Raw genomic sequence first — 26,071 nt, forward strand, 5'->3', positions numbered from 1 at the left:
TAATCAAGGAAGTGATACCCCATCACCTGTGCCATAGTCTGTTGCTTTAGAAACAAGTCACAGGTTCAGCCCACACTCAAAGATAGGGGATTCCACAAGGGCATGAATGGCAGGAGGAGGAGATAATTGGGAACCATTTTAAGAGTCTATATATCACTGGGAAGGAATAATTCAATTTGATTGGGAGATATATATAATACAGTAGGAGAATAATGGGAGAAAGATAAATTGAGACTAGAATAGGTAGACTTTAAATGCCTGTCTGGTTTAGGTATTTGAACTTTCAAGGTGTGGTAAATGTTTGAGTAAAGGAATAATGTGTCCAAAGATTATTATGGAATTGTCTCTCTGCATACTTCTATCGCTGTTTGTCACAGCTGTGTTCTTATGTGACTGATTCTTCCTGAAGATTAGAAACTCCTCAAACACTGGTTATTAGAGCTTATTCTTCATTATAGCCCCGGCACTTAGTGCAATGACAGAAGCAAAAATATTAATTGAATTGAGAGAAAATTGAGATATAGAGTAGAGACGAGTCATTTTTGTTCACAACAGAACTAGTATTTAATGAAATATAATGGAAAAGACTGAGTTGGGTTACTGTTTAACTGAGCATCAGAGATGGATAGGCAGGGAGGATTTAGAACTGAGAGTGAATTACAGCAGTGAGGGAAGCAGAAAGCTGGAAGTTGAGAGCGTTTGGCATTGGGGAGAGTGCTGAGTGAGCAGAGTTTTGGAGGTAGAGAAATTTATAAAACTAATCAGAATGAACATTTCATTTGAAGTAATAGGGTAAGCCTCTGAAAATTTGTTCCTAGGTTTTAATTTTTTTTCTTTTTTTTTTTTTTTTGAGATGGAGTCTCGCCCTGTCACTCAGACTGGAGTGCAGTGGAGCAATCTCATCTCACTGCAACCTCCGCCTTCTGGGTTCAAGCAATTCTCATGCCTCAGCCTCCCGAATACCTGGGATTACAGGCGTGAGGCACCATGCCTGGCTAATTTTTGTAGTTTTAGCAGAGACAGGGTTTCACCATGTTCCAGGATGGTCTCAGACTCCGATCTCAAGTGATCTGCTTGCCTCGGCCTCCCAAAGTGCTGGGATTACAGGCATGAGCCACCATGCCTGGCCCCCTAGATTTTAATTTTTGGTTTGGTAATTTCTTCATATCTTGGATAGCAGAGTTGAGGTTAGGGTGGGCAAGAAGGGAGACAGTGAGTATTGGGGAGGAATAGGATAATATGCCTAAAACAGCCTTCAGCTTTTTGTCATTTCTGTTCTTAGTTCTCATGTTTCTGATTTAGTGTTTTTAAATATTCCCAAATGCTTATTTTAGGATATATAGGCTCACTCCTGTCATCCCAGCACTTTGGGAGGGAAGGGTAGGTGGATCACTTGAGCTCAGGAGTTTGAGACCAGCCTGGGCAACATGGTGAAACCCCTTCTTTACAAAAATACAAAAATTAGCCAGGTGTGGTAGTGTGCGCCTGTAGTCCCAGCTACCAGAGGGAGCTGAGGTAGGAGGATTGCTTGAGCCTGGGAGGTGAAGGTTGCAGTGATTTGAGATTGCACCACTGCACTCCAGCCTGGATGACAAAGTAAGACCCTGTCTCTAATTCTGTTTGAAATGTTGTGTTAATTCAGCTTAGTGGGTTTTTTTTTGGGGGTGGGGGGAGTGGCTATTTTCATCAACAAATATTTTGATTTATATCTTCTTGTATTTTACAGTAGTTTAGCATGGATGTGGTCTGCCTTCCCATTTGTTTCATGGTCAGGGTTTCTCATTTAAGACTGCCTTCTTAGTTCCTTTCTGATTTAAGATGATTTAAATCTATTATACATTAAGTGACAAAGATAAGTAACTTAGGAAAATACATTTTCAGCATTTGAATAAAAAACAGCAAATGCCCTGCAGCAGTACACTGAATAATCAATCACTTGTGTTTGAGGGGGGTTTCTAAGACCACCCCCAGAATGGATGATTCAGTAGGAGGACTCAGGACTCAGCATATAGTTATGCCCAGGCTGTGCTCTATTATGGTGAAAAGATATAAAGCAAAATCAGGAAAGGGAAAAGGTTCATAGGACAAAGTCTAGGGAAACCAGGCACAAGCTTCTGGAGTCTTTTCCCAGTGAAATCACGCAGGATTCCCCTTGTAATGAATTGTGGTTATACATGTGAAATGTTGCCAACCAGGGAAACTTATTAGAGACTCAGTGTCCAGAGTTTTCAATGAGGTCTGATCAAGTAACACCCTCTGCCTGGCATATACTCAAATTTCAAACTCCCAGAAGGAAAGCAGGTGTTCAGCATAGAACATATTCTTTGTACAAACAGTTTAGGCAAGTAAACCACTGTTACCAGTTAATAATAGGAACCTTTCTGAAATCTGAGTTCCCAGACATCAGCTAAAGGCCAATTTTGCAAGCAGGAGTTTTTGAGGATAGCAGTTTAGGCCTACAATGTTAACTGTTTTCTGCACAAACTACATTTAACAATACGGATGAATCTCACAAACATGTTGAGTGAATGAAGCCAGGCATAGAAGAGGATCTGCTGAATGATCCATTTATATAAAGTACAATAGTCTAAACTATGCTGCTAGAAGTCAGAATAAAGTTTACCCAAAGAGTATGAGGATGGAAAATGACTGGAAGGGGGTATAAGGAAGCTTCTGGGATGTTGACAATGATTTTGCTTTGTTTTTGTTTTTATTTTTGTTTTTTGTTTTTTTTTGAGACAGGGTCTCACTCTGTCTCCCAGGCTGGAGTGCAGTGGCACAATCTCAGCTCACTGCAGCGTTGACCTCCTGGGCTCAAGTGATCCTCCCACCTCAGCCTCCCAAGTAGCTAGGACTACAGGCATGTACCACCACTCCTGGCTAATTTTTGTATTTTTTTGTAGAGATGTGGTCTCTCCACGTTGCCCAGGCTGGTCTCAAACTCCTAGGCTCAAATGATCTTCCTGCCTTGGCTTCCCAAAGTGCTGGGACTACAGGTGTGAGCCACATGCCTGGACCGATGTTGTTTCTTTATCTGGCTACTAGTTACATTGGGTGTGTTCAATTTGTGTGAATTGTGATTTTTTTTTTTTTTTGTCTGTGCACTTTGACATGTAGACTTTTGTGTTAGTATATTATACTTCAATAAAAAGTTTTAGGAACCCTAATCAGTGGAAAGTCAATCATAGTAAACTGCTTTGGAAACATGCCTTTTGACTTTCTCATAAGATGAAGAAGCTGCTGCTGATAGAGCATGGTGAAAAGCAGTATAATGTAGTAGAAAAGGGTGCAGACTTTGGAGACAGGCTTAGAATGAATTCTAGCTCTGCCATATGAGCTCTCTAGCATCTCTGAGTTCCTTTACCTCTCATTGAGCCTGAGTTTCCTCATTTGTAGATTAGAAATATTAATGAACCTACTTTGAAGAGTTGTGAGGATTAATAAAATAGTGTATGTATAAACACTCAACACAAAAATGTAGTTATAAAATTTGGGGAAAGGAGGAGAGCCATTTCTAGATTCTTCCTGTAACGTGGTGTTATTCAAATAAGTTGTTTATGATGATCCTGAATGAAGTACCATAGGGATGAATGATCAGCAGTTGACCAAAATTAACCAAAGCTTAAACTATGTTAAGACATAGTGCTAGGTATGCTTTATGAAATCTAATTATTTGAAAGTTGGATTATGTACATTTAATTTTTCAACTGTCAGAAAACAGGATTTATTTTAGCCAGATATGTCATTGCAATCTGAATAAGCAGGAATTTTCTATGCCTATTAAATGGATTATTTCTAGAAGGCACAAATTCAGATGGTTAATTTTGAATTATCCCAAGAAGATCAGTATATAACTGCTAAGGGTGAATTTATACAAGGCCCCTGAATAATAGCTATTAAACAACTCCGGGAGTAAAACTCATTATTGAGACATGTTTTCTGGAACTTAAAAGCCTCATCAACTATCATATCATCACCAAAGATATTATAAAAGCTTGCTATGATATGCCGAATTTAAATGTATCATTCTTATTGAATATCAGTGCTGTGACTGGATCCTATTCTACTGGTAAAAATGGAGAATATTATGATTAATTTACTGAATTATCTTAATTGATTACATTTGCTGCTAACTTGAAACATTGTAACCATATCAATTTCTCATTATACCAGTTCAATTCTTTCATTTCCGTCATAAAAGAAATGCTTAATAGATTGGAGTCTGAACATAAGACTAAACTGGAGCAACTTCATATAATGCAAGAACAGCAGAAGTAAGTAGGTTGCACATGAATTATATGTGGTCCGGGAGTGAAATTATAGTTGTCTTATGATTGATTTTCTGGAATATGGAATAGAAAACTTGCTGGATTTAAATTTGACCACATGTAAAACATTTCAAAATTTACCATCATGTTAATAAGTTGAACTGAATTAAAATAGAATGTGGTTGAAAAATCTAGTGTCACTTCTGAGTACAAAAGTGTAATATGGTATAATTTTAGCATTTTATCTACATAAAGAAAATTCTGTTTCTGAAAAATTTCTTGTCAGCAATAGCCACTAGCATTGTAAACTCAGGTTGCTGAAAACTAAAAGCACCAATTAGGAAAATTTTTTAAATTTATGAACTTCTAGTGTTTTGATTTTTTTTTTCATTCTCTCTTCTCCAGCCCCACAAACATTTAGAGAGCATTCATTTCATATTTAGCATCACAGCATTCACCTGGTTTTATTTTTAGGGAGGATTTTCTAAATTATTTGCAGAAAACTAGTATTCAAAGAAGGCAAAGATGGAAATCGTTGACTGTTGAATCTAGTTTATTAAAATCGAAGCCGCACTATATTCTTTGCTCCAGAGTAAAACACATGAATCTAGGATACCTATTAAAGTTTGATCCTGAACCAAAAAACATCTAAAAATCAGTAAAATTGATATAAATCATGAACAAGGTCCCTAAGTAGAAACTCTTTAGCTTCTGCCCACAAGATGAAGACTTAAAGTAAATACACATGCTATAGAAATAGGTGAAATAGCCCTTTGTATACTTGAAGTATTCTATAGTGTGTATGTATGTGGTGTTTGATGGATTGACTATGTTAACATAAAAATCTGGAGAAATAATTTTTAAAATGCATTATAGGTAGAAATAAATTTTTAATAACAAGTATTTATATTTGAGTTGGCAAATGAACCCTTCCTTTTTCTTCCTCCTATCTAAATCTTACCTATTTCTCAGGACATAGATCTGGCTCACATAACAGTGATTATAGCATTCATTGTTAGTATCACAGACTCAGAACTTAATCACATTGAATTCCCCATATTATATCTTGTCTTTGAGTGAGATGTTAAGCTCTTTGACAAGAGAACCATGCTTGACTGGTTTTATGACACCTTGAATAAATTCTCCAGTAAATCCCCAATGTTGAGTTTAAGAAATGGACTTACATACAAATGTTATTTTTGGGGCAAGCAAACATTAACAGTAGAAAATAATGGAAAAGATGACTCTTCTTGAAGAGTTTAATTGGGGTCTAATAAATTCCATGTGAATAAATAATTTTTGGCATGAGTATTTAAAAATATGCATTTCTTTTTATTGTTTTATCATAATTCAACTCTCCTACAGATCTTTGGATATAGGAAATCAAATGAATGTTTCTGAGGAGACGAAAGTTACAAATATTGGGAATCAGGTAAGAAGCAGCTTAATTTTTGCAGAAAGTATGCTTCATCTGGAGGGCTTTTAATCTTTAAGCAGCAAAATCACATTTTTATTGAACTTATTTAAATTATTGACATTTTTCTATTTCAGCAAATTGACAAAGTTTTTAACAACATTGGAGCAGACCTTCTGACTGGCAGTGAGTCCGAAAATAAAGAGGACGGGTTACAGAATAAACATAAAAGAGTGAGTTTCCTTACTGTTCTTTCAGCCCTCTTATTTATGCTGTAGGACTTCCTGTAAACCACAGATTTTTGTTGGGAAATACTGTTCAGCAGCTTAACAAGAAACATTTATAATTATCTTTCTGAAATTCCTTTATCAGTTAAACATGACCCTAACCCATTTTGAGAATAAACGTACTTAAGATTTTTAGCTTCCATTATTACTTGACTTGCCACAAGGTAATATTTATAGACTCCTTGACTCCTTTGTCCTTTCTCTTGTACTTTGCCAGTCACACCCCTTGGTGAATCCCACTGTCTCTCTTTGCTTCTGCTCCTGTGTTGATGGATTCTACTATAGATTTGTGCTGTCCAGCTATCCTAGGCTGTCTCTGATTGTTGCTCTTCAGTATTTTAATTTCTCTCCCACTCACTACATTCCCAACAGTTTGAGTTCCAAACTCCTTCCATTCTTTTTGAGCCTAGCAACCTCATCTTCTGTCATTTCATGGTGTCAACTTTTATGGTCCATCAGATTTTCACTTTGACACTTTCACAGAGTACTGGTCAGTTATTTGGTAGCATGGCCATCAATTTGAGTTTGTCTCATGTTTTCTCATAATTGGATTAAAGTTGTACATTTTTGGCAGGCATACTACAGAAGTGATGATGTACCCTTCTTGGTTTATTCCAGCAGGGGTACATAATGTATACATGACTTATTAATGGCAGACCAACAATATTTTAAAGAGGATTTTCAAAATAGATCTGATTCCATCTCATAAGTAGATAAAAAATCTGAGCACATTTTTTTCTTCTCTATTTCTTGCTAAAATTTTGCTCCCCCTCTGATTTTGAATATGAAACTATAATAGGATACTTTTCTCTTGGTTAGCATCCAATAAAAAAACTTTAAGTCAGTTTGTGACTTCTGCTGAGGGCATTCTTCTATTCATTCATAAATGTGAATACTGCATGTGTAAAGCTAAGGGACTACTGGACATAGTAGTTTACAAAATTGTAAGAGAACATTGTGAGCTTTTAGTTTAGCAAAGTTGATAAAAGACAAGACATCAAATTTGCTGTAGACATCAGCAGTGAAAGAACTGCTAATGTTGTTTCATTCATTCTTCGCTTTTTGTGAGTTCCTAAAATATTCTTGGGGTGAGATAGAGTTTAAAAAGATTTCCCAATTTTCAAGAATGAAATCACTAAATCTTATTGTCATTGTCTGGAAAAAAGTGATTCTAATGAATGGTTTTAAAATAATTATTATTTTCATGCTGGAAATACTTTTGCACAGATCCTGTGAGTTTTTATCTAAAGTTAAATTATATAGTAATTTGAAATACAGCTTACTGTGACAATCACCAAGACAAGAGTAGTTTGCTTTTCAGTGAAGTAGTAAGATGTCCTTTACCCGAAGAGATTATCTTTTGTTTTACAAATGGACTTAAGAAATTGCCAGTTGATTTTTTGCTTTATTTTGTTTTAAGGCATCACTTACACTTGAAGAAAAACAAAAATTAGCAAAAGAACAAGAGCAGGCACAGAAGCTGAAAAGCCAGCAGCCTCTTAAACCCCAAGTGCACACACCTGTTGCTACTGTTAAACAGGTCAGAGTTCATTTCTTTTGTGTAATTTCCAGAATACGACTGTTAAGGAGTAAGGTGGTATAGAACTTAGTCTACGAGTATTTGTATGAAAATATATCTCAAATAATACCTTAATATGTGGTTTCTAAGAAGTATGGGCATAAACGATTTTCCAACTCAGCTATAACCTGCCTAATGTATAATGTTTTGTGACAATGCTTGTTACCAGTAAAGAAGAAGCTAGAAGAATAGGAGGGGTTCTTAAAAGAGATTAGGACTCATAGTACTCATTCAACTCTGTTCACTCTGAAATGATCAGAATATTATATTCACGCTCTTAACATATTTTTGAGCTAAAGTTATTTTCTGTGTTTGACTTTTCAATTATAGTTAGATTTGTAACTTGATTTAAGATGTACCTACATGACCTGGCTAGTATTTGTTTTCTCCTGTGTTCCAGGCACTGTTCCAGGTATTGGTGCTATGGCAGTGAATAAGGGCCCTGCTTGTAGAGAGTTTACACTGTTACTGGTTTCAGAGAGAGCTTTATCTTAAAAGCTTTCTTTAAATTATTTTTTTGTTATCTCTTAATCACTAACATTTTCTCTGAGAAAAACCTTTGCGGGCCAAGAGGCAAAATTGAGAATATTTTGTAGGTACTTTTTTAAGAATAGAGGAAACAAATTCCTATAAAGTTTTGATGAAATTCGAACTATACAAATAATAGTAAAAAATTACTGTATTTTTTGTAATATAGAATAAGAAGAATGTGATTCTTTTTTTGACAAGATAATATTTTGCTTAATTGGAGTTTAAAATTAGTGTTCCCTATCATCAAATCGATTGCAAATATTCATCTGTAAAAACTATATAAAAATAGGTGGCAGGCTGTATTTGACCGGCAGGCTATAGTTTGCTAATTTGGTGTAGACCATTGAGCTTAATTCTAACTTGTCCTTTATTAATTTAATCTGTCAAATGTTTACTAATTATAAAGTAATTTATATTTCTTAGAGATAAAGTAATTCTCTCATATTTTTCAGACTAAGGACTTGACAGACACATTGATGGATAATATGTCATCCTTGACCAGCCTTTCTGTTAGTACCCCTAAATCTTCTGCTTCAAGTACTTTCACTTCTGTTCCTTCCATGGGCATTGGTATGATGTTTTCTACACCAACTGATAATACAAAGAGAAATTTGACAAATGGCCTAAATGCCAATATGGGCTTTCAGACTTCAGGATTCAACATGCCCGTTAATACAAACCAGAACTTCTACAGTAGTCCAAGCACAGTTGGAGTGACCAAGATGACTCTGGGAACACCTCCCACTTTGCCAAACTTCAATGCTTTGAGTGTTCCTCCTGCTGGTGCAAAGCAGACCCAACAAAGACCCACAGATATGTCTGCCCTTAATAATCTCTTTGGCCCTCAGAAACCCAAAGTTAGCATGAACCAGTTATCACAACAGAAACCAAATCAGTGGCTTAATCAGTTTGTACCTCCTCAAGGTTCTCCAGCTATGGGCAGTTCAGTAATGGGGACACAGATGAACGTGATAGGACAATCTGCTTTTGGTATGCAGGGTAATCCTTTCTTTAACCCACAGAACTTTGCACAGCCACCAACTACTATGACCAATAGCAGTTCAGCTAGCAATGATTTAAAAGATCTTTTTGGGTGAGGTGTCTTACTTCTATTTTGAAGGATTATTTCAGTTTCAATCATGGGTGAGCTGATTTACATCTTTATATAGTTGGCTTGGAGGAAGTACTTCTATGGGAAAGTGAACAGTTCTGTGACAGGAAACATCTCTGTCCATGCCAGCATAGTAGTTGTATGGACTTCTAACCAGTTGAGTTTTTTTAAAGCATTGAGGACTTTTTTCCTCTTACCAACTCCTCTTCAGGTTTTTAAAGACCCAGCCCTTCCCAATCTCAAAGAGAAAAAGGACAACTGAGTTATCTTGAATAACATAACTTTTTAATCAAATGTTTATTTTGGCTTGTGGATCTTGGTGTTATTTAAAAAATTGAGGTGATGGTCATTGCAAGCTCATCTATTAAGTACTATATGGTACACAGTCTATGAGTCATTAGTCTTCATTTTAATATGTAAAAAATCTTGATGCTGTATTGATTTGTTTGCATTTAAGATGACAGTGAGAAAATGATAAGCATAAAGAGAAGTATCAGGTTATTTGCTTTTTCCAAACTTTTCAGATGAACTATTGTTTAGTACAGAGACTGAGCAAATACTACAAAATTCAACTTAACCTTCATTTCATTGGTTTAAATGCGTTATTAACCATCTTAAGTGCAAACTAATCATTGTAAATTATATTTTAGCATGGTCTGCCTCAAATAGTAATGTATTTTTCTGCATTCACTTGGATATCTTTAGAATCACTTTTTTCCTCCTGTATCAAGGAAGAGGTATGTGCTGATTTGTTTGGATATTTGACAAGGCACTCTGATGTGACTTCCCTGACTACTACCTTCATATTTCATTTCAAATTCAAACTTCTGAGGTTGCAGCATATATGAATTGCGTTTTCAAAAGAAGATTTGTAAGAATTAAACTATATTTATGAGTAAACTTTTGAGGTTTCTGCTGTATTGTTTCAAATGTAATAAACTTTGCTTCTCTAAAAATTGAGCAGTTGTATCTTCTGACCACCAACAGATTTTCAGCTTGCCATGATAGTCTGACCTCATTAATTACTGCTACTGAAGTTCAATTTTTTTCTAGGAATTTTAGGAACCTTTTGTTTAAACATTTTAATTTCTATTAGCCATTTTTAGGAAGGAAAGAATCAATTCTCTTAACAGGAAACATGCTTTATTTTTCAAAACTTTTCTCTGATATTTTTCTTTAATTTGCTGATTATTCAACCACAGAGCCTTATGCTATAAATGTCATTTGTATTTTAAAAAATAATATTCCACTCATAAAACTTTAAAACCATCTTTCAACGAACTATATATGTATTATAGTTGCCGCCATAGAGTTGATGGTTTTTAATTATCTGGAACCAGCAATCATTTAAAATAAACCATATTAAGTTTAGTATGCTGGTATTAAGTTTATTCATTTTATATGAATATTCATTGAAAATATATACACAATATATGTAATACACAGCACTTGATTACAAAATGTAATTTATATTATTGCTGGCAGCATTCAGTTAAGAGGGTACTTTAAAAAATAGAAGTCAGCTTTCACATCTGATTTCTGTATGGGCTGTACTTGGTTAACTTGATTTTAGAAAACGGACTAATAGAATTGCTAAAGACATGCATCCAATAAATGAAAAACAGTAGGAAGATCAAATGTTTTTGTCAAATATATTCACAACTTGACCAGATTAGCTGTCCTGTTTGTAATGCAATATTAATATGTCTTTTGGGAAAAAGCCTACATATGGAATAAAATAAGTAAAGAATTTTTCTTTGTAACAATTTAGTAGTCACTGTTTATTGAGAAATTGTTTTTTATTTTGTAAAATAACATGATGTTAGTGTTGAACTCTTAAACAGAAAGAAAGCTTAATATAACAGCTTATAGAACTTGAACTACTAAATATGAAAATAAGTCATTTGAAAAAAATACAGTATGTAAAATTTGCTCATTCGTTGAGGTAATGGTGCTATGTTTTTACAAAATTGTTCCTACACCTTTTTTCTACTTCTCAAAGGTATTTTATTTCAACCATTTCCATCAATTGAACTGTTACCATTGCCTTTTTCTGTTGAGAAATTGCCTCTGAAAAATAGTGCTATTTTTAGGCTTAAGTGTTCTTAAGTGAACGAAATTTTCAAAGTACTAGATCACCTTAAAATTATTTCACGTACTGAAGACGGTTAAGTCCGTTATGTTTAGAGTAGAAAATGTTTAGGTTAAAGAGCATCTGTCAACAGAATCTACAAAAAAGATTCCCTTGCATTTGAATTAGTTCTCTATTCTCCTATTGCTAAATGTGTGATATATATAGAGGATGTATAAAAGGAAATGGAAATAGACTATGTACTTGTCTGGTTTTTGTTTGTTTTTATTTTGGAATGCTTATAAGCCTCCTTTACACTGAATAAGGAAGTAGTTTTTGTTTTTTTTTGACCTGTAAAATACCTCACATGGTTGTTTTTACACATGAAAGAAAAAGGTATATGTGAACATACCTGATATCAAGAGGAGTATGCACCAAATAAATTTTAGCTTTGATAAAACTTTCCATATTAAGTTGTGATTTCATACTTTGTGATTACTGGTCTTAAAATAATTTTGGAACAAATGAATCTGTAAGAATTCAAACTATATAGGATTTTGAGAGATTATCTACATCAGTGGCTTTCAAACTCTTAACTGTGACACTGAATAAGAAAGACATTTTACCCTACAACTGCTATATAAAATATTTACCTGAAACAAAAGTTTCAGAAAACGTCTTTAATAGGTGTAGTGTACTCTTTTTATTCTATTAATTAAAAAGTTGATTACAATTGCTAAAGGATTTCATGACTTAGTTTGAATAAAACTAAGTAGGCCAGGCGCAGTGGCTCACGCCTGTTATCCCAGCACGTTGGGAGGCCGAGGCGGGCAGATCACAAGGTCAAGAGATCGAGACCATCCTGGCCAACATGGGGAAACTCCGTCTCTACTAAAAATACAAAAATTAGCCGAGCGTGATGGTATGCACCTGTAATCCCAGCTACTCAGGAGGCTGAGGCAGGAGAATCGCTTGAACCTGGGCGGCAGAGGTTGCAGTGAGTCAAGATCACGCCACTGCACTACAGCCTGGACGACAGAGCAAGACTCTGTCTCAAAAAAAAAAAATAAATAAAGTAATTCAGCCCTATCTCTCCCAGCAGAGGTAGAAACAGAGGGCCTGAGGCTTGCATGGCTTAACCCGAAAAAATCAGTGCCTGGAATAGAAGCTAGATTTTTTCCTAATCTGCTCTCTACCACCTTGCATCTATTATTGTATGAATTCTTCTGGAAGTGCTTCTGTTAAGACAGACATATGTAGCAAGTAGGTGTTCAGTACTTATTGGGTATCATAAATATGTTTACATTGAGAAAAAATGGCTATGAGGGGAGAGTTGAGATGACAGAAATGTACATACTCAAAATCAGCCTCTGGCTGCTGGTTTGAAATATGAGTGAGGAGAGTTGGGGCATCTGGGTTAGCAGTGTTTATAGTACCCAGACATATAGCGTAATTAAAGCTTTTAGACTTGGGGAGAAGGGAGTGCAGTAGTTAGAATGGCGATCATTAAAAAGTCAGGAAACAACAGGTGCTGGAGAGGATGTGGAGAAATAGGAACACTTTTACACTGTTGGTGGGACTGTAAACTAGTTCAACCATTGTGGAAGACAGTGTGGCAATTCCTCAAGGATCTAGAACTAGAAATACCATTTGACCCACTCATCCCATTACTGAGCATACACCCAAAGGACTATAAATCATGCTGCTATAAAGACACATGCACACATAGACTTATTGCGGCACTATTCACAATAGCAAAGACTTGGAACCAACCCAAATGTCCATCAATGATAGATTGGATTAAGAAAATGTGGCACATATACACCATGGAATACTATGCAGCCGTAACAAAGGATGAGTTCATGTCCTTTGTAGGGACATGGATGAAGCTGGAAACCATCATTCTCAGCAAACTATTGCAAGAACAAAAAACCAAACACTGCATGTTCTCACTCATAGGAATTGAACAATGAGAACACTTGGGCACAGGAGGGGGAATATCACACACCGGGACCTGTTGTGGGGGCGCGGGAGGGAAAGCATTAGGAGATATACCTAATGTAAATGATGAGTTAATGGGTGCAGCATGCCAACATGGCACATGTATACATATGTAACAAACCTGCACGTTGTGCACACGTACCCTAGAACTTAAAGTATAATTAAAAAAAAAAAAAGAAAAGAAAAAGCCATTTCACCAAGATGGAACTTGTTGAAGGTTAGAAACTTTTTCTGTCCAAAGAAGCAAAGTCGCTCCAGCCACTCAGAAAGGATTTAACTACCAGGGGTAAAAATCATATATGTAACTTAAAATTTTCTAGTAATCCCATTAAAAATAGGTGAAATTGATTTTTTTTTTCCTTTGAGACCAGTCTCCTTCTGTCGCCCAGGCTGAAGTGCAGTGCTGTGATCTCAGTTGACTGCAGCGATCTCGGCTCACTGCAGCCTCTACCTCCCAGGTTCAAGAGATTCTTCTGCCTCAGCCTCCTAACTAACTGGGACTACAGGCACCCGCCACCACTCCCAGCTAATTTTGGTAATTTTAGTGGAGACAGGGTTTCACCATGTTGGCCAGGCTGGTCTCGAAGTCATGACCTCAAGTGCTCCGCCCACGTCAGTCTCCCAAAGTGCTGAGATTACAGGCATGAGCCACTGCTCCAGGCCCTGAAATTGATTTTATTATATTTTAATATTGCCAGGTATGGTGGCTCATGCCTGTAATCCCAGCACTTTGGGAGGCCAAGGTGGGTGGATAGCTTGAATCCAGGAGTTCAAGACCAGCCTGGGCAACACGGTAAAACCCCGTCTCTACAAAAAATACACAAAATTAGCTGAGTATGGTGGCATATGCCTGTAGTTCCAGCTACTTGGGAGGTTGAGGTGGGAAGATCACTTGAGCCCAGAGGTTGCAGTGAGCCGATAACGCACCACTGCATTCCAGCCTGGGTGACAGAGTGAGACCCTATCTAAGAAAAAAAAAATTAAAATATTTCTGCATGGAATTGATATAAAAAACTCACATTTTACATCTTTTTTGGTACTTAGTCTTTGAGATGCAGTGTGTGTTTTACACTTAGCACATTTAACTTCAGACTAGTCATATTTTGGGTACTTAGGAGCCACATGGCTAGTAGCTGCTGCATTAGATAATGTGGATATAGTCTGGGCTCAGTGGCTCATGCCTATAATCCCAGCACTTTGGGAGGCTGAGGCGGGTGGATCACCTGAGGTCGGGAGTTTGAATCAATGTTGACCAGGTTGGCCTCGAACGTGTAGCCTCGCCTCCCCGAGTGCCACGGCAACCGGCCTGAGCCACAGCGGCTCCCGAGGTCAGGAGTTTGAGACTAGCCTGGCCAACATGGTGAAATTCTGTCTCTACTAAAAATACCAAAAATTAGCCAGGCGTGGGGCGCCTGTAATCCCAGCTACTTGGGAGGCTGAGGCAGGAGAATCGTTTGAACCCAGGAGGAGGAGGTTGCAGTGAGCCGAGATTGTGCCACTGCACTCCAGCCTGAGTGACAGTGAGACTCCATCTAAAAAATAAATAAGACAATGTGTATGTATATGGAAGCTCGGTGACTAAAGGAGTGAATGATGGCATTTATCAACTTATGGTCTCAGTTCCAAACCCATCCTTTGCCTTGCCTTGTACTGTTTTTTTCCTTTGCCAGCTGGAAAAATGAGGGCCCCAGAGTGGCACTGCAAAGCAAGAGCTGCAAGAAGATATTTTACTTATGGTTGTGGGTCTCCCATTATTATCCACCATAGAAGCCCAGCAGTCCAAACAGAGGAGCCCCAGCTGCACCTCAGGTTACCTTCTCCCAACCCTGAGCCACTGTGGAGCAGCTCCCATGGGCTGCTTCCATGCCAGCTCTGCCACTCCATCAAGCAACTGTCTTCCATTCTGTGGCCCATTCCCTCGGACAAGTTTCTTCACCATGGCAGGCTGAATGTTCCTGTAGAAACCACACACCCTCTCCAGAGAAGTCTGATCTCAGCTTGGGAGTGGAGTAGGGGAAGAGAGCCTCTCCTGGTCTTTAGTTCTTTTTTTTTTTTTTTTTTTTTTTTTTTCACTTTTCTTCAGCCTAGAGGCAGTATTTGCCTTTTACCTGCTACTTCTGTGCCCCTTAGAGTCCTCTTTTGCCCCTACAAATAATTTACCAGCTTCTACTAGTTAGCAAATATTATATTAAAACTTCCCTGTTCAAGTATCTGGTGTGGGGTTTCTGTCTCCTTACTTACCCTCACTGATAGAGCCTGAATCCAATAATAAGTCATTTTAAAATGGGGCCATAAATATATACTGCTATCAAAAGCCATTGGAATTGTGTTTACCTATCCTATATTAAAACTTTATGGAAGTTCTTTTGAAAGTTCCCACAGTAGAAATACAGTTTGGCTACTTTAATTATACCTACTGGATGCAGTTCCAATTTTTGTCTTTTTTCCTCCTGTGTTTTGGATATGTTCCTTTGTGTGGTGACCTTGGTTGCTAGTAAAGGCAGTGTTTGACTTTTATATAAAGGTAAATGAGATAGAGATGTTAATGTCTGTAGTTTGATTGTAGGAATAAACATAGATTTGCCCCAAGTCTATGTCCCTCAGCCTACCAGTCTTTTTGAACATAATGATCAGACAAAACTCAAATGTGAGGCATATCCACGGTCACACTAGAAGCATATGGTGTATGAAGTTTGGAGCCAGAAAAAGGTGCTTTTATTAAAAAAATTTCAGGCTAAAATTGTAGTACTCACACTTTATAGACGTGGGGCAGGGTACTTTACACATTTGCATGTTGTAACAGATCCAATTTTTTTTTTTTTTTTTTTTTTTGTCTAAGACGGGGTCTGGCTCTGTCACCCAGGCTGGAGTGCAGTGGCATGATCTTGGCTCACTGCAACCTCCACCTTCCAGGCTCAAGCAATCCTCCCACCCCAAGCCTCCTGAGTAGCTGGGGCTACAGGCATGCACCACCACACCCAGCTAATTTCTGTATTTTTTAAAATTTAATTTAATTTTTTTTTTTTGGTAAAGACAAGGTTTCACCATGTTGCCCAGGCTAGTCTCGAGCTCCTGAGCTCAAGCGATCCACCCACTTTGACCTCCCAAAGTGCTGGGATTACAAGAGTGAGCCGCTGTGCCCGGCCCCAAAATTGTTTTTAAGAAAATCTTGTCTCTAACATTTGGCACTCTTAAGATCGTATCTGTAAAGAGATGGAAAGGCTTTTCACTGAGGTGGGTGTCCTCATTAGACTACTCACATTTTATAAGAGGTTGTCACGTCTATCTCCAGCTACAGTGGTTATGTGAATCTGCCCTCAATCAGCAATGGTACCTGTACTCCAGCCACTTGTCAGAGAGCAACATTTAACTCTCTACTGCCCAATGGGCAAAATCTGGTTTTTGAGAGATGTTTATTGAGGAGGCCAAAAATTGAGTAATCCATTCATTTTCTCTAGAAATTCTGAATTAAGCCCACTCTTGAGACCTTTGTGCCTGGGTTGCCTTGTTTTCTCCATGCATCAGGTTTCTTTTATCACTGGTAGCTTTTGACTATGCTGTGAACTTGTATTTATGCCAGGGATGACATTGGTTCACTCCCACATAAATAGCTTCTTTGAGGACCCACTGGAGAGGTTTCAGGTTTCAGTTCAGGAGTCAATGTGCTTCTAAGCAAGTGGTTTGCCCTTCCTTTTTTTTTTTTTTTTTTGAGACTGAATCTCACTCTGTTGTCCAGGCTGGAGTGCAGTGGCATGATCTCGGCTCATTGCAACCACCACCTCCTGGGACCAAGCGATTCTTGTACCTCAGCCTCCCAAGTAACTGGGTTTACAGGCACCAGCCATCACGCCTGGCTGATTTTTTTTTTTTTTTTTTTTTTTGTATTTTTAGTAGAGACAGGGTTTTGCCATGTTGGACAGGCTGGCCTCGAACTCCTGACCTCAGGTGATCCACCCGCCTTGGCCTCCCAAAGTGCTGGGTGGCGTGAGCCACCGCGCCTGGCCTGCTCCTACCTTTTAAAGTCCGCATAAAGTAACAGATTAGGTAATACAGCTAAGAGATTCAGCCAAATGTGCTGTTTACCTGTAGCAAATGTATAGGATAATAATAGTATGCAGTATTCAATGCGTACCTTCTGGCTTTATCTGATTTTTAAAAAATCCTTATTTCTCATTTGCTCTGATTTCCTTTTAAAATAAGTTTTTTATCTATGTTTATAGAAATTCTCTTTTGGAATCAGGTAGAGTATAAACAGTTACACGGACTGAATGAGTGTAAATCTTGTCTCTTTCACTTAACTGACCAGAATAAGTTTTCTCAGCTACGAAATAAGATCACACCTTACAGGCCTATTAGGATTAGTGTGCAAAGTGTGCAAAGCACCTAGCACAGCTCCTGGCACATAGTAGGTGCTCAATAGATTTTTCCACTCACTTTGTGATGATATAGATCTCTAAAATAAACTCTGCTTTAATGAAAAACAAATACTTCACCTGGCTGGGCGATGTGGCTTATGCCTGTAATCCCAGCACTTTAGGAGGCCGAGGTGGACAGATCACTAAAGGTCAGGAGATTGATACCAGCCTGGCCAACATGGTGAAACCCCATCTCTACTAAAAATACAAACATTAGCTGGGCGTGTTGGTGCACATCTCTAACCCCAGCTACTTGGGAGGCTGAGGCATGAGAATCGCTTGAACCCGAGAGGCGGAGGTTGCAGTGAGCTGAAATCGCACCACTGCATTCCCTCCAGCCTGGGCAACAGAATGAGACTGTCGCAAAACAAACAAAAAAAACCATCTGGCACCATTTGAATGCACTTATTTTTCAATAAATACATAAATAAAACTAAGCCATAAAATACTATACGCTTGGCACTGTGAGATTCTTGGGACACAAATAGAAATGAGATATAGGCCTTGCCCTCAGGGGGTTTGCACTGTAGTTATAAAGGTAGCTGAGTAAGCAGACATGTGCAGAACAGTGTGATACACACTATGAGCAAAATCCATGTAGGAGGGACACGCAATCTAGATAGTCGGGAAGGCTTAAAGGAGACAGGGCCCGAGCTCAGCTGCACAGAGCTTTTGTAATGTTTTTTACTGTTTTTTTGTTTTTTGTTTTTCTGTGTTTTGTTTGTTTGTTTTGTTTTGTTTTGTTTTTTATGCTACCAAATGATTACTTTGGTCACATTTTCTCAAATTAAGTTTGAACTACTGGGGAGCAGATTAGAGCAGGTAACTGCCAAAGTCCTTTTGAATTCTGAGATTTTATGAAAACTTCTCAAATAAGGGAAATCTGGTCAATTTTTCATGACTAAGAAAAGCAGAATTAATGCTAGCTGCCTAAATTAGAACATGTGGAGAAATACCAAAAAGAAAAAAATATTAGCTGATTAAAACATTTCTATTAGAGCCAGGGATGACAGCAAGGCAAGGAGCAGAATAAGTGAGCTATTATGTTATTTTTTAGCTGGTTTATATTTTATTGAATATTTCATACATTTAAGAATCCACACTTGGGGGCTTAATGTATATAGAATAAATCTTTTAAAACCGTGGCTGGATTTTGGGGTTGTGGGGGAAATGTCTGCCATAAATATATTTAGTCTGTAAACTACCAGAAGATGTCACTATCTCCCAAGTAATCATCCATTACATTAGCCCCTTTACAGGTGATTTTTTTTAACATGAATAGGCTAGGGAAGATAATGGGAAGAATATCTGCCTTTTGGTGTAGCATCTACAAAAGGATGGGATCATGAGAAATACTTGTGAACGGTGTGTGGGTTTGTTCTGCCGTGACCCTTAACCCCCCAAATATCATCCTTGTTCACTGCTCTATGTGTTAAAATTATCTGGACACGCAGGGTTCTATCTGCACCTTCAAGAAAAATGAAGGTGGTAAAAAAATCCTTCAAAATATTATCTCTGGTTTTGATCTTTCAACATTTCAGTTTGCATTATTACAATACAACTGTATTTAACAGATTATCAGATTTTCTAGTATATCCCTGAGTATTTTTTGCAAGTCACCATGCATAGTGCATAAAGCAAATCTAGTGTTTCCACACTGCAGTAATACCAAATGAAAGGAATCCATCTTTCCTCATTTCTTCGCAAGGGGAGATTTCGGAGCATACAGGTAGTATAACACATGTTTAAAAAATAAGCCTGTAATTCCAGCACTTTGGGAGGCCGAGGCAGGCACATCACTTAAGGTTAGGAGTTTGAGACCAGCCTGGCCAACATGGTGAAACCTCATCTCCACTAAAAATACAAAAATTAGCTGGGCCTGGTGGCACACACCTGTAATCCCAGCTACCTGGGAAGCTGGGGGCAGGAGAATTGCTTGAACCCAAGGAGATGGAGGTTGCAGTGAGCTGAGATAGCGCTCACTCCAGCCTGGGTGACAGAGCAAGACTCTGTTTTAAATAATAATAATAATGTTATTGTCTTTACAGCCAGAAAACAGACTAAAAAATTGATAATTGAGTGTCTTATGTTGGGATACCTCAATATGAGATACCTTACCTTGGGGAGAGATACCCTCCAAGATGAAATGAGAAATAATTTGTTATAGGTAAGCAATGGCAGCAAGCAAATGAGCACATGAGTGTGACTTCTTGTCGCATCTCTGCCTGATACCTCAAAGTATCACTGGCCTTCTCCATGCCCTGGGCTTCAACAATAAAGTGGAGTAGTTGGCTCAACATAGTTCTTTCTATATGTAGTTATAAGGCTCAAAGGAGCAGTGAAAATGAAGTTAAAAGTTCTTCATAAATATAAGGAATTCATGTTCAAAGCAAATTCTTGACATTTATCATGTGTGAAATACTTAATGAATGATTGATTCCATGCTGTGTAAAAACACCCTAATGTTCTGTATTTTGGTTATCTGACCATTTCTTTTCAAATTTCATTTAATATATTTGGGAAGAAAATGAATGACACCTAATATTTAGGCAGTTACAGTGACAGACTGAAAATGGAAATTGATATGTTTCCAGGGTCTCCATGTATGCATGTTTATATTTGCAAAGTATTATGGAGATGTCTTTTACATATAGTGTAAAAATCCTGTAATTTAGGAAACTAGAGTCAAATTAATTGAACTACAAATTAACTGAGTAGCTGACTTACAGTGAGCTGAAATTAATGGGACTAACAGTGTTTTATTATGGACTGGAAGCAGCATGTAAAAATAAAGTGACATTTGTAATCAGGTGGGTTTAAATCTCAGCTCCACCAATAACTATGTAATTTTGGACAAGTTATTGAGTGAGCCTCAGTTTGCTCACATGTAAAATGGGGATAATATCAATTTGGCCATTCTACTTTGTCATATACACTTTTTTATTCTACTGTGTGAGAATAAAATGTGATCATGAAACTCAAGTCAGAAAGATGATATGGAAGCAATTACAATAGAATGGGATAAAGGTTCCCACTAGCCTTCCCTTAGAAGGGGAGTCTTACCTAGAATGGGGTGGATGGTGGCAATCTTAATCCAGAGGCCAGTATATCAGTGTTTGATACTAATTTCTCTTCACTCTGCTGTCAATTTGCCCTAATTTCCAGTGGAACATTTTAATGAAAGATAGATAATATGTAACCCTAGAAACCAGCAGCCTATTTTATTATTTTAGAGATGAAGTCTTGCTATGTTGCCCAGACTGTGCTTGAACTCCTGGGCTCAAGAGATCTTCCCCTCTCAGCCTCCTGAGTAGCAGCTGGGACTACAGGTACACACCACTGTGTCCCACTCATACTTTATTCTAAAAATTTCCATGGTAGCTAGGACAAGCATACCTATAGTTAGGTGCTCAATAATGTTTCTAAAAGCTCAAAGATTCTGAGTATATCATTCCTGAGTTACACTAAAGACACTCTTTACTACTCAGAGTAAGATTATATGATCACAGTGTACCATGTACCATGGTGGTACAAGTTCAGGAAATGATCTTTAGGACCTAGTTCCAGCTCTCTGAATTCTGCTGGCCAGGTTACCTTGGGCAAAATTTGCATCTTTATTTCTTTATCTGCTTATTTGTTTCATAAGTTTATAGTGAGAATCAAATGAGATATTTGAAAATGCTTTGTATATAAGCTTGACTATCAATAGAAGAATTAATGTCAAATATGGGAGTTCAATGAAAGAAATTGAGATATATATATATATATATATATATATATATATATATATATATATATAGGTTAATACTACCGATAGTTAACAATATACAAATTTTAAAGGATTGAGAGAAGTCTTGCATAAAAGAAATTTTTATGTTTGTCTCAGGATGTTATGGGGGTGAGAAGGAGGAGTATGGAGTTGGGATAAGGAATAGGGTTGGCTGGAAAAGCTGCCACAGAATTTAGGAATTTAGGAGAACTCCAAGATGACCAGTTCTCTTCATTACTTTTGTTTCCTTATGAAGTCTCTTATGGAAAGGGTGAATCATCTGGTCATTACCTCTGATCCTGGTTACCTGGTTAAAATTCTCCATCTAACACTTTGGTTGGATTTGATGAAATAATTTTCTGTAGTAACTATTTGAGTTGCTTGTTTGGGATTTGCTGGTTTCCTTTTTTTTTTTTTTTTGTCTAGGTGGCAGATTAGAACAACCCGGCTCACGACCAGCCTATGAGCTCTCCTTGTTTTGTTGCTGCAGACTGGAGTCCTCCATATCACCAAACTGGGCAGTCAGGCTCACCAATCTGGTGTTAGCTAGAGAAATGCTTGGCGTTACAGGGTTTGGGTTTTAAATCATCGCAATAGTCAAGACTCTTTATTTGTAAGGAGCAGAAACTATCTTGGGCAATTTATTATAAGGATGTGAGTATTTTGTGAAACCCAAGGGTAAAAGGACAACTGAGTCTAGGCAGATGAGGCCTGGAAGGCCATGAGAAATATCCTCACCCCATACCCTCGCCCTGTTATAGTTTCATTGTCTTATTTCTCACTCTTTTCCAAGACCAGTGTTCTCTGCATCTCTACACCACAAAGTTAATGTAACCACCTTATAGTTATAATTCCAGAGTCCTGCAAGATTAACTAGCAGTCTTGTAATTCCAAATTTAAATTACTAGGAGGGTCGGGTGCAGTGGCTCACACCTGTAATCCCAACTTCAGGAGGCTGAGCCAGGCAGATCACTTGAGGTCGGGAGCTCAAGACCAGCCTGGCCAACATGGCGAAATCCTGTTTCTACTAAAAAAAAAAAAAAAAAAAAAAAAAAAAAAAAAATTAGCTGGGCGTGAGGGCACACACCTGTAATCCCAGCTACTCAGGAGGCTGAGGTGGGAGAATTGCCTGAACCCAGGAGGCGGAGGTTGCAGTGAGCCAAGATTGTGCCACTGTACTCCAGCCTTGGTGACAGAGTGAGACTCTGTCTCAAATAAATAAATAAATTAAATAAATAAATGAGTAGGAGAATCTCACATCTGATTGGTTCAGCTTGGTGCAGGTGTCTACCCTGGTCCATTCAACAGTGCCCAGGGGGATGAGAAACATTATAGTTAACTACAGGACTTTTGGAGACCTATCACTATGAGAGGGAGGGGGCAGGGGACCCTGGAAGTTCTCTGAGAATGAAGAATTGCTATGATCTGGGAAAGCACCCCTAAAGATGCCTTAGTTACTATTATTTTCCCTAAGGGAAGAGGCATTTTTAGTACAGGACAATGGGAAGTCATTAAATATATATCAATGGCTGTTTTTTTTTTCTACTGTATCTACAGTCTATATATCCCCAGCACAGACCCAGGCTTTTGTTTCACACCCCCACAGAGAATTCCACACTGCACATAATTTCCTATCTTTGCTATATTTGAGATTTTGAGATGGGGAGCACATGGTTTTTTTTTTTTTTTTTTAAAGTTTCGTCTTTATTGAGATCCTTATTTGTTGAATTATTGTCATTGCTTTTTTCCTTTAATTTTTTTAACTTTTAACTTCAGGGGTACACGTGCAGGTGTGTTACTGTGCCATGGGGGGTTGGTTGTACAGATTATTTCATCACCCAGGTATTAAGCCTAGTATCCATTAGTTATTTTTCCTGATCCTCTCCCTCCTCCCACCCTCTAGCCTCTGATAGGCCCCAGTGTGTGTTGTTCTTCTCTTTGTGTTTATGTGTTCTCATGGTTTAGCTCCCACTTGTAAGTGAGAACATGCGGTATTTGGTTTTCTGTTCCTGTGTTAGTTTGCTAAAGATAATGGCCTCCTTCTCCATCCAGTCCCTGCAAAGAACATGATGTGGCTCTTTTTATGACTGCATAGTATTCCATAGTGTATATGTACCACATTTTCTTTATCCAGTCTATCACTGATGGGCACGCAGGTTGATTCCATGTCTTTGCTGTTGTGACCAGGGAAGCACATGTTTCAGTGCTCTTCTGCAACAACTGAACTGCATAGTGTTCAAGATCATCATTCCAGTCGTGTTTTCTGCTGCATGGGCATTCCTACCTGACTCTCTAACGCTACGCAAGGTTCCCCAAATACCATGCTGTCTCATGCATGTCTTTGTTTCCCCATTTTTTCCTTTTGTTTGCCTCAGTCTTTCTCCTCCCTGAAGGTTTATACTATCCTCCCCTCATCTAGGAAGCCCTCTCCCACTCCCATCTGCAGGCTCAGGTAGGTGTCCTTGTTTGTGCTCCCCCAGCCCTCTCTTGTGGGACTCACTGCACTGTAATGGACTCATTCATTTTCTGGTTGGTTTCTTTCTTCAAGGGGAATATCACAGTTCAACCTATATCACCAGTGCCTAAGAAGGGTCTGCTACCAGGTAGGTCCTCAAGAAAAGGAAGAAATGAATAAATGAATGAAATGAGCCTCACTTCTGTATAGTCTTGGTTTATATTTTCTAGTCCCTATTATCAACAGTTCTACTGTAGAAGGTAAGAGCACAAGCTCTGATGTCAGACTTTCTGGGTCCATATCCTGTCTCTGCTCAGTTTCCTAGATGTGTGAACTTGAACAAGTTTACTTCACCTCTTTGTGCCTCAGTCTCCTCATCTGTGGATAGTATAATGACACTTCCTACCTCAGGGTCATTGTGGGGAATTAAAGGAGTTAGTGCATGTTAAGTGCTTAAAGTCTGGCATCTAGATAATTCTCTATAAATCTTAGTTATTATTATTATCAAACATCTAAATCACCACAAGAAACTGCAGATCTAGGTATGCTTCCTGAGCAATACATTCTGCAGGAATTGTTAGTGCTCTCAGAAGTCATTGAGCCTCAGGAGAGATGGATGTGGTTTTTGCCTAGTATTTCTTCCATTATGTGCTCTAAGAGATAAGGAACATAAGGATATGTTGGGCTGGAGGAATGGGTTAGAAGCTCCACCAGTGGATGCTTTCGGTAAGAGAGTATGTCTATCATGGTTTATTGTGATTGTATTTGCTTTTAATGAATAAGTGAGCTTTTTGAGGACAGGCAAATACTCAGTGGAATGATTAGACATGCGTATTCCTGGGGCCTTCCTGTTCTCAGTCTTGAGGGGTTATGATGGGAAGGTTGGTGACCAGAAATTGTCCTTTTAGAAACAAATGTCCTTTTAGAAACTATCCTAAATGTCCATCAACAGGTCAATGGAGATACAAAAATGTGTTATTTCCTTACAACGAAGGATTACTCAACAAAAAAGAGAAAAGGAACAAACTACTGATACATGCTATGACATGGACAGACCTCAGAATCATTACAGTGAGTGGAAGAAGCCAGACACAAGCAACCATAGATTGTATGATTCTATTTACATGAAATGTCCAGAAAAGGCAAATCTATAGACATAGAAAGTAGATTAGTGGTTGCAGGATATGGGATAGGAGATGAGGATTAACAGTGAAAATGAAGGATCTAGTTGGGGTGGAAATATTCTAAAACTGCTTTCTGGTGATGGTTACACAACTTGGTAAATTTATAAGAATCTGAATTGTCCACTTGAAATGGGTGAATTATTTGAAATGCAAAATATGTCTCAGTAAAGTGTGTGTGGGGAGAAAGAGGGAGGGAGGGAGGGGGAGACAGAGAGAGAGAGCAACAGAGAGAGAGAGAGAAAGAGAGAGGGAGAGAGAAAAGGTTGGAGCCAGGCTGTTTGGATCTGAAACCTGGCTCTGCTACTTACTAGCTGTATGATCTCAGGCAAGTTTAACCTCTTTTTGTCTGAGTTTCCTGCCACTAAAATCGGGGAAAATAAGAAGTTATTTACCACAGAGTCTTGCTGGGAAGATTGTGGTGATACTTAAAGAGTGCTTAACACAGAGCCGGGACCCTAGAAAGAACTCAAAAGATATTAGCAATATTTAGCCTACCAAGGATTCAGCACGGACTTAGTTGAACTTAATTCAAATTTTGGATAATTTGGACAGTGGCTTGCAGAGGATATTGACTGGTCTTGTGGAAATGACTCCTGGGGAGCCTGAGAGCCTATAGCCTATGATTTGTCAGTCGCATGCAGACTGGAGGATTGGAACACAGGAGCCTCAAAGATGAAGAGATTTTTTTCCGCCGCAGCAGCATTTACAGAGGCGTCATCCTGCTGCCCATAAATGTGGCCACAACTTGCTGCGTTTCAGCCCCAGTTCAACAAGTATTTAGGTAACGCCCACTCCCTGCCAGGCTCTGCTAGGGCAGAGGACAGGTGATTTGGAGGCACAGAGGAGGGACATCTCACCTTGCCCATGCAGTTTTCTAGAGGATTGATATCTTAGCATGACCTTAGAACCCCTAGAAGTTACCCAGTTGAAGGGGTGCAGAGAGTTACCCAGGCAGAGGGCATAGCTTGAGTAAAGCCCAGAGGCAA

The 26,071-nt window shown here is 38.3% G+C and overlaps 1 protein-coding gene across 11 annotated transcripts in view; it reads left to right on the forward strand.

The window, feature by feature from the left end:
- SCYL2 (SCY1 like pseudokinase 2) overlaps window positions 1-11,721 on the forward strand; it is a 71,683-nt gene extending 59,962 nt beyond the window's left edge. For 9 of the 11 annotated variants that reach the window (XM_024348017.3, XM_063787011.1, XM_063787010.1 and 6 more), the window contains 5 exons: window positions 4,174-4,274; window positions 5,634-5,700; window positions 5,820-5,915; window positions 7,390-7,509; window positions 8,532-11,721. In XM_024348017.3, the coding sequence (XP_024203785.1) occupies window positions 4,174-4,274; window positions 5,634-5,700; window positions 5,820-5,915; window positions 7,390-7,509; window positions 8,532-9,176 (1,029 nt within the window). In that variant the 3' untranslated portion in view covers window positions 9,177-11,721. The remainder of the gene's footprint in view (window positions 1-4,173; window positions 4,275-5,633; window positions 5,701-5,819; window positions 5,916-7,389; window positions 7,510-8,531) is intronic. The other 2 variants (XM_063787006.1, XM_063787007.1) reach the window with 1 other exon arrangement.
- Window positions 11,722-26,071: the final 14,350 nt, after the last annotated feature.

This window comes from Pan troglodytes, chromosome 10, assembly GCF_028858775.2.
Source record: "Pan troglodytes isolate AG18354 chromosome 10, NHGRI_mPanTro3-v2.0_pri, whole genome shotgun sequence".
Taxonomy (NCBI): Eukaryota; Metazoa; Chordata; class Mammalia; order Primates; family Hominidae; genus Pan; species Pan troglodytes.